Source organism: Paramormyrops kingsleyae, chromosome 1 (genome assembly GCF_048594095.1).
Source record: "Paramormyrops kingsleyae isolate MSU_618 chromosome 1, PKINGS_0.4, whole genome shotgun sequence".
Taxonomy (NCBI): domain Eukaryota; kingdom Metazoa; phylum Chordata; class Actinopteri; order Osteoglossiformes; family Mormyridae; genus Paramormyrops; species Paramormyrops kingsleyae.
In genome coordinates this window covers 20674823-20683915 of record NC_132797.1, presented here as the reverse complement: position 1 = coordinate 20683915, position 9093 = coordinate 20674823, and the positions used below count along the sequence as shown (strand labels likewise).

The following is a 9093-nucleotide window of genomic DNA, read 5'->3' as shown; positions in this document are numbered from 1 at the left end:
AGCGTTCTAACTCACTGAGCTACACCTTGGAGGAAGGCCATCCCTGCTCCCAGTGTTCCCAGTGCTCAGTCCATCGACAGCTGATATGTCCAGTGCACATAAGGTTGCTGAACCATACACCAGGACAGCCAGGTGAGAGATATGGTCATGGTCCTGCTCAAAAGTCCAAAACTCCTCAAAACCAGTTTAGCAGTGTACCTAAAGCGCTTTAGCCAGTTGTCGTATGTTACAGTGCCAGCAGAGGGCACATGACAACATGCAGAAAAAAAGTAAATCTGCAAAGTGTAACGATAATCTGACTACAGAAGTCCATAGAGAACACACAGGGCATTTTTTTCTTCCCGTTGTCTTGGAATCACGACGTATTTTTCTTGTGATCTCGAGATAACTTAAAGTTCATTATTAAGTTAAACTTAAGTTAATTAAATTTTATTTTCACCCGTGATCTCGTGACAGGTTTAGCAGCTTAGTTGGCTACAAATCATCATCATGGATCAATGTATTTCATAATACTTTGATAATGGACTAACACAAGCTAAATAGCAGTATGTCTGTCACTGCTAGACAATTATCATATTTGTGTTTGTCCCTTGAGAAAAAAAGACAATTAAATCACAGCTTTGAATTAATTTTCCTATAAAAGGGAACATTACAATGGGAATGATCATAACGATTGTACAATGATCGTAATCGAGAGGACACAATCACAGAGCTAAGTAGCCTAATGATTACTGCTCATTAGATCTCTTCTAGATAGTTAACTTTCCCTACAGGGTTTAGTATATTTAATTTGGCTTCATCCCTCCCCAAATAGGGAGTTTATTCAACAATGTTGTCATGTGTACTGATGCTATGGCTCGCACAGTGAGCGCAAGGTGTGTACGTCACCACATCAGGAAAACAAAAAAGTTATGATGTTGAGACAACTATTGTTATGTCAAGATCACAAGAAAAATATCTTGTGATCTTGTGATAACAGCTTTTGTTATGTCAAGATTACGTGAAAAATAAGCAAGAGATCTTGAGATAATGGGAAGAAAAAAATTGATGAGGGTCCTCTCTGGGCTACTGTATCTGACAACTACAGGGGGCAGCATTGTACATGAGCAAAGTCCTGGAGTATATACAGCTAAAAAATGTCATATCGGTGGAGCCAATCCCAGAAGCTATGGGTGCATAGCAGGGAATAAGGGTACACATACCATTCACACACAGTCACACCTACGGACAATTTGGCAACATCCAATTCCCCTTGGTGTGTTTTTGTACTGTATACAACATGTCTGTTGTCCCTTGGGTCCATGGTCTTCCTTTTGTCTGCTCTGTGTCTCTAGTCTTGCCGGTGTCTGGTCCCGTGTTCTTCGGAAAAAACTCAGCTCAGTACCGGCACCAGAAAAAAATCATACAGACGGGTCCAAGATATTCATGGGGGGGCAAAAACCACATCTAGATATTTTTAGGTAGATTACCAATGCACAATATATCAATATTTTCTATGAAGTGGGCTAAATGTTTTAAGTGAAAGCCATATGTGAGATGTCACAAATACTTTAATTTAACCAATGTGCTCAAAATTAAATGCAAATACTGCCAGGGTTGCCAAATTTGGTCAGCTGGCTGGAGTGAGATTTTCAATTTGAAACTTGTCTGCACATGTCTTTTTATGTATGTAACAGTTTTATTACCTCAGTCTGTAGGGTTTGCAAACTACTCCAGTGATTTTGATGCAGCTAATTTTAGGTTTATAACTGAATAATATAGGTTTGCGGTAATATTTCTTGCGGGAGTGAGCGAGTCTGAAAGCGAGTGTCACACCAGATGCGTGGGAGTTTGGCAATCCTGCACAGGTTTTCCTTCCATGTTTTAAATTATACAACTAAAACTATTCAGTGCAGATATTTCGCATTACTGCAAACAGAAGTCTCAAAATAAAGACAAAAACAGATGCCTCTATCTGTGTTAAATGGGCCCAATAAAGCAGCCTTGACATAAAACCCTTTCACACAATTACAGCTCTAAAATGTGTTGTTCTGTACCCGCCTGCAACATCACGCCGGTCAACAGCCACACCATGCAGTAGCTACACTTGAGCGCCCAAGAACTCCTTCAGTAAGGAGGGACAGTACGTGCATGTGACCTGCACCAAGCCATGGCTAGCAGCTGCCCCCTGCCACCGCTGCAGAGAGATTAGGCACTTTGCCCACAACCGCCATGCCCTTGCCCCGAACAGCAACCAAGAAATGCCAGGCGGGTGGCGCTGTGAGAGGGGTGCCACCCGCAATGCACGCCAGTTTAACCCCAATAGCTGTACCTAGAGTGGGCCGGGCTATGGGTCTGTACCTCAACTGCCTGGTCACCGAAACTTGTTGAGCTCTGGTGGACATGGGGTCCACCATCACCCTGGTCCACCTGCAACAAGTGGCAGAGCAGAGGATCAGAGTGATGGCAGCAGCAAGAATCATAAAGCTGCCTGACAACCTGTGATCACATGGTTTTGTCACTAAAAATGACAGGACATGGCAGTTCTGTGTCAACTACCGACAGCTGAACATGGTGACAAGGGAAGACTCCTATCCACTGCCATGCATCAATGACGCATGGGACTATATCGCTGGGTCAACGTGGTTTACCACCCTGGACCTCCAAACTAGCTACTAGCAGGCCAAACTGGCCCCGGAAGCTCGCCCTAAGACCACTTTCTCCATCAGCCACAGACAATGGCACTTCCAGCTGATGCCATTCGGCCTGTGCAACGCCCCGACCACTTTCGAGAGGCTCATGGAGTGAATCTTGTCATATGTCCCGGAAATGGATGTGTATCGCCTACCTTGACAATCTCCTGGTCTCACTTTGTTGGAGCAATCCAGAACCTTAAGACCGTGTTCTTGGTGACCTGGCAGGCACGGTTACTGCTGAAGTGCTCTCTTCTTCAGCGCCGGATGCCCTACCTGGGCCATGTCACTGACCACCGACTCAGAAAAGACGGCACCAGTGTGGGAGTGAAAGAGCTCCGTCCCTTCCTGGGGCTGGCATCTTACTACTGACCCTTTGTCAAGGACTTCGGCAGAATTGTGAAACTGCTGCACCACCTTACAGAGAAGGGAAGTGGTTTCGCATAGATGGATGCCTGCGCTACGGCTTTCAACTAGCTTCGCACGGTGCTCACCGATGCCTCTGTGCTAACGTGTCTGGATCCAGTTTCCCTTTCACCCTGGATATGGATGCTAGTAACATGGGGCTGGGTGCTGTGCTGTTGCAGGCGGGACCCGAAGGTGGAGCGTGCGGTTTCATACTTCAGCCAGACACTTAGCTGGCAGGAGCACAACTATTGCATGACCTGACAGGAACTACTGGCCGTGGTACAAGTGTGCAAGCACTGCAGATCATGAAGGGCGCCGCTACGGGTGGCTGCCCTTCGCGGACAACTTGCTCTACAAAGCGCAAGTTGAGGGAGGCGTAAAAACAATTTCCCCACGGGGATCAATAAAGTATCTATAAGTCCCGCACCACCCCCAGAGCGACGGGCTGGTGGAGCGGTTTCACTGTACCCTAGCCACGCAACTGGTGGTCCTTGTGGACTAGCATCAGCATGACTGGGATGTCCACCTTCCCCTGGTCCTGTGGGCGTATCGCACGGCAGTACAGGAGAGCATTGGCTGTACCCCTGCCACCCTCAAGTTTGCCCGTGAGCTGCGGACCCCGGTGAAGCTGGTATTCGGCTCATCCCCCTGAGCCGGAGCTGCTGGCAACAACAGGACTGGACTACCTTTGCCAGCTCTGGGAACGCATTCTCGTTGTGCACGAGCTAGCCAGGGACCATCAAGGTGCAGTCACGGCCAGACAAAAGATGGTGTATGATGTCCGCTGATGGGGACAGGCTTTCCAACCCAGAGACCCTGTTTGGGTGTACTACCCCATCAGGAAGAAGGGGCGGTCACCTAAGCTCGACAGCTACTGGAGGGGCCTTGGGGAGGTCCCGGAGTGGATCTCCGAGGTGGTGTACAGGGTGCAGATGCCTGAGAGGTACAGGACTGTTGTGCTGCACCACAACTGCTTGGTGCCGTACCAGCCCCTGACTCACTCGGAGCAGCCATCACCAGGACCAGTGGTGAGTATTCCAGCAACAGGGACTGATAAGGACGACGGAGGACTGGGGGGCCTGTGACTGCAGAGAACTCGCCAGTGCCTGGAGCACCTTTGGGACTACCCAGGCCTGTAAATAGTTCTACATAGTTGTTTGTGTTGTAGGTAAATGTGCTGTGTTATGTCATGTGTAGTGTGTGCGTGTGTGTGTGCCCACCATGCATATTTGTACTTGTACTGACAATGCACTCACAGTGCCCACCGTGCCCGTTGCCCTGCTTACTCCTAATATGCACGTTGGGCAGTATAAGTGCGTTGTCAGTATAAGTGGTATGGGTGGCTTGTTGACCCACTTTTAAAATATTTTTAACCTGTGAGCTGTTTGTCAATGTTTTAAAATCAACCAAGTAACAATGATTCTTCACCTTTTGCCTCCATCAGTTTCCCCCTGAGATGCTACCTGACAGTTTTATTTCAGCTGTGGATTCTGGGAGTCTGTGTGTCATTAAAGGCCTGGATCTTGGCTTTGATCCTGCCCAAGCACTGAACAGAGTCGGGGCAAGAACATGCTGCTGAAAAACCCCAGAAACCACTGGGAAGAACACAGAGGTTCTTCCAGTTCATTGGAATTTAAGATTATTCCCTGAATGATTTTTTTGGTGATATATCTTTACTGTGTTAAATTGATTCCATTTCCAATGTAAAACTGAATCTTTCAATTTGCAAAACATTTTTTTTCCAATTTTTGATTGTTCAGTATCCCCTGGTGTGGTTTCAGACAGTTCATAAAACTTTAGTTAAGGCACAGCAATTGCATTGCCAATGAATATTAGGTCACAAAATAATTTTAGCAGGGCTTTTGGTGTGAACCATACTGTACCCACTTCTGGTTGTCAGGTTCTGTCTGGATACAGATACAGATAATTTTGTTGGTTGAACAGATATAGCTACAGATGCAAACCTAGTGTAATGCAGACTCAGATGTCACAGTGACAAAAATGCAAAGGGAGCTTTAATTTTACTGTTTCATTAATAGCCCTGAAAAAAGATTCTTTGCAACTGAGCAAAAGCAAACCTTACTGTACAGGCACACAATGGGAGAAATGACGGGGTGGACACATTGCAAGCAGCAGGTCACACACATGGTGGCTGGGTTTAACAAAACAGCCGGAGACATGTGATGATTGGGCAAGTATTATGACCCACACAGGTAAGTACACAACACAACTTTTGGTGCGCAACACAATAATTTACAACAGTAGACAAACAAGGGTTATCTACAGTGCTGCTGAGCATGCTGGGAGATGTAAATGAGCTCTGCTATGTGAAGGTCAGACACTATCTAGCCCCTCCCCCTCCCCCCAATGGTCAACCGTCTCGGTGACCACCACAATTAGTCCCACCTCACTCCCATACAAAGTCCCAGAGGTCTGGACATAACGCTGTGGCCAGGTGCTGAGTTGCTGGCGGGTGCTGGGCTCTCAGCGGGCACTGGGGACTGGGTATCCTTTGGGTGGTATGGGGCCAGTCTGTTCTGGTGCACAATGACGGACCTAGACAACTGTCCCACCACCAAACTGTTGGTTGCAGAGGCTGATGAGCTGATGGGATGATGGAACTCAGGAAGGTGTGGCGTTTGCAGCGGTTGTTAGAGTGGAACCCCTTGGATTCTTCCTCCTTGTGAAGCTTTAAGGTGAAAGACTTTGTCTTGGTTGCAGTTCTCTGTTGGGTAGCAGGTCTTCACCGGCAGGCTTCAGGAGGGTTTCTCATGAGCTGCTCTTCTCCCGGGGCTTCTCTTCTCCTCCTGGGCTGATGTTCTTCCCACTTTGTTCTGAGGTGCCAGGTTTTATGGTCTAATGTTCATGAATAGGGATGACCAGGAATTCGACACCTGAACCAATGGCTGACCATCCATTTGGCGGGCTTTTGAAGGGGGGTCTGTGGCAGTCCTTTTGGGATTTATGACCAGACTGATTCCCCTTTACTGATGATTTTCATTAACCTGGTGTAACTTTTGATATATACAGTTTCATGGTAACCACTGACCAGATTTGGAATCAGGAGTGATTTTCCAACCTAACATGCCATACCAGCCTGGCGGTTCACACCTCATACCATCTGTATTAATTAAATGGTAAATGGAGGGGCCGCAGGCGACAGGGAGGCAGGAGCAGGAGGGGACCACGCAGGGGGCAAGGAGACGAGCTGAGGGACAGACGAAGGGGACAAGGAGGGAGTCTGAGGGGGCACCGGTGAAGGCAAGGAGGAGGGGGAAGCCGCAGCAAGCAACGGCGCAGTCACAGCTGGCAAAGGTGCCATCCAGCGACGCACCGGAGCAGGGGGACCCGCAGGTGACAGACGAGGAGTCGGAGGCGGGACCGAGGCCAGGCGAAGAGGCATCGGAGAGGGACCCGCAGGCAATGGGCAATCCAGGCGCCCTCCAAGCCCCAGCCAAGACAAGCGAGGGTGAGCCAGGGGGCAGGGCGGGCTAGGGGGCAGGGCGGGCCAGGGCGAGCCAGGGGGCAGGGCGGGAGGGGCCCCGGCCCTGTGCTTGTGTCCTCTCCCCTTTTGGGACACCGAAAGATGGGGTCTTGGCGGGTGTCGGCGTCGCTGGGGCAAGGGCAAAGGAGTCATTAGGGAGGTCCCCAAGGGATCCCACTCGAGCTCCTCCTCCTCCAAGGAGGAAGGAGTGGTGGTCAGACTGTCTGGGACCTCCTCGGGGACTGGGACCAGTGCTGGGGGGACTGGAGCAGGGACTGGGACAGGAAGAGACTGGGCCGGGGCATCAGGCAAGGGCGGAGCCTGGAAATCAGGCGCAGGCAGAGCCGGAGCAGGAGCCAGGGCCTCGGGCGAAGCCGTAGCAGGGACCACGGGTGTAGCCGGGACCTCTGGCGTGGGCGGAGCTGCAGGCGGCGCCGGGACCTCAGACGGAGTAGCAGGTGGAACCACGAGTGGAGCGTCGGGCGCGGGCGGAGCTGCAAGCAGCGCCGGGACCTTCAGCGCGAGTGGAGGCAAGGCTGTAACAGGTGCTTTGGGTGCAGCAGGAGGCGGGGCCGTCGCAGGAGCCCCGGGTGCAGCTGCGGGTGGAGGCTCAGGCAGAGCAGCGGGCGGAGCCGGCGAGACAGGCAGGACGGGCGGAGCCGCAGCAGGGGCCGCCTCGGGCAGAGCGGTGGTAGCAGGCGGGGCCGACTCATGGCCAGCAGGGGGCAATGCAGCAGTGTCCAGAAACGCGTGGCCAGCAGGGGGCACCACGGCAGGCACCGCCAACTCGTGGCCAGCAGGGGGCGGCGCAACAACCGGAGCCTCACTGGGCGGTACGGCGGCCACCGGAACAAGCAGGACGGGCAGGACAGGTGGCGCTGGTGAGTCAGGCAGGTCAGTGATAGGAGCCAGCGTCGGCGCCTCACGTGCAGGCGTTGCACCTTGTTTGCATCATGGGACTAAGATGGATGTGACTGTGACACGGATCTGCTGGCTTGGAGGCAGATCTGGTTTGGAGTCAACTGCTGTCTGGGGTTCAAGTCCACCTGAGTGTACATTCAGAATCACCCTTACAATCATACATTAGGGGGTATTATTAGAGACACCAAGTAGCCTAACTACAAGACTTTGGACTGAGGAAGAAAATCATGAAATGAGGAGAACATGCAAACTCCATACTCACATAGGATGAGGCCCCAGAGTGATGAGGGCCCTAAACAATTTGAAATTCATTTGGATTGCTCTGGTTTGGGGACCCAAAATCTGAAACAGCACCCCTGATAGGTACCACTAATGCTACGTTCACACCGCAAGCGTCAAAGACGCCAGCCGTCGCTCCCGCCGCCCTGAACGCGACGCTAGCCAACGCCGGAGACGCTCTCTGACGTCATAGAGTGGGTGGGGACAAGGCCACTCAGAATGCCAGGCTCTGAGAACTTTTTAACGACAGTTCTACTAAAACACATAATTATGTTTTGACAAACACTAATACTATAAATAGGTTTAACATTACCGACAATTTGCACTGTTTTCTCTGCTATGGCGCCAAAATTACTACAAAAAAATATATTATGCACTTCACCATCTCACCTGGAACACCGATTGTTTCGGACACTCTGGTCCATGCCTCATTTTTTTTATTTATGTCCCTGTATGCAGAGACACATCATATATAACTGGGTACCCGGCCACAGCAATAATAAGTCTCTTCTCCATTGTGCCTAGGAACGGTTGGGTCGGAACAAAAGTTTACACGCTTATGTTCTGCGGCGCTCTCTTTAGCGGAGCATCTCTACATTCCCATTCCCCGCGTCACAGCTCATTACCATAAAGTTGACTGGGATTCAACTTCTGACGCTCCCGCCGCCCAGATCGCGACGCGCCGCTCCTCGATGCCTCCCGACGCTCCCTCCCATAGAGAATGAATGACTTCCAGTCGCTTTGACGCTCTCGCTGCTCGCAGTGTGAATGTAGCATTACACTTGACCGTGGAATATCTAGCAGGAAAGAAATTTCTCAAACTGACTTATTGCAAAGGTGGCATCCTGTTACAATACCATGGTTGAATTCACTGAGCTCTTTAGAATGACTAATTCTTTCATGTTTGTAAACCTGACTGAATGCCTAGGTGTTTGATTTTATTCACCTGTGGCAATAGCTGAATAAAGGTCTTATTGACTGCCTCGCTGAAATTAGGTGTTGGATGGCTTTTCAATTTCAGTTTTAACGAGAAAAAGACAGAGGTTATGCTATTTAAACCCAGCAGCACCATTACTTCCCCCCCTTTTGACTTGTCTTTCTTGCACATCTTGAGAAATCAATTTTTATCAAATATGGGTGTGAAAATGGATCCTGCCCTAAAACTGCATGTTCATGTTAACACAGTGATAAAATCATGTTTCTTTCAAATTAGAAGGTTGTCAAAAATCAAGCCCTTTTTGTTGAAAAGAAAACTTGAAACTGTGATACATGCTTTTGTGACTTCACGTCTTGATTTTTGTAACTCGCTTCTTATGGGAATTAGTGAGG

General features: G+C 49.8%; 1 protein-coding gene across 1 annotated transcript; it reads right to left on the bottom strand.

Moving 5' to 3' along the window:
- Positions 1-5476: 5476 nt before the first annotated feature.
- On the bottom strand, positions 5477-7515 carry LOC111841599 (uncharacterized; the record flags this gene model as incomplete). The annotated part of the gene is made up of 2 exons (XM_072700447.1): positions 5477-5684; positions 6266-7515. Coding segments are annotated over 2 exons (1458 nt in total), but the record flags the coding sequence as incomplete, so codon positions are not given.
- Positions 7516-9093: the final 1578 nt, after the last annotated feature.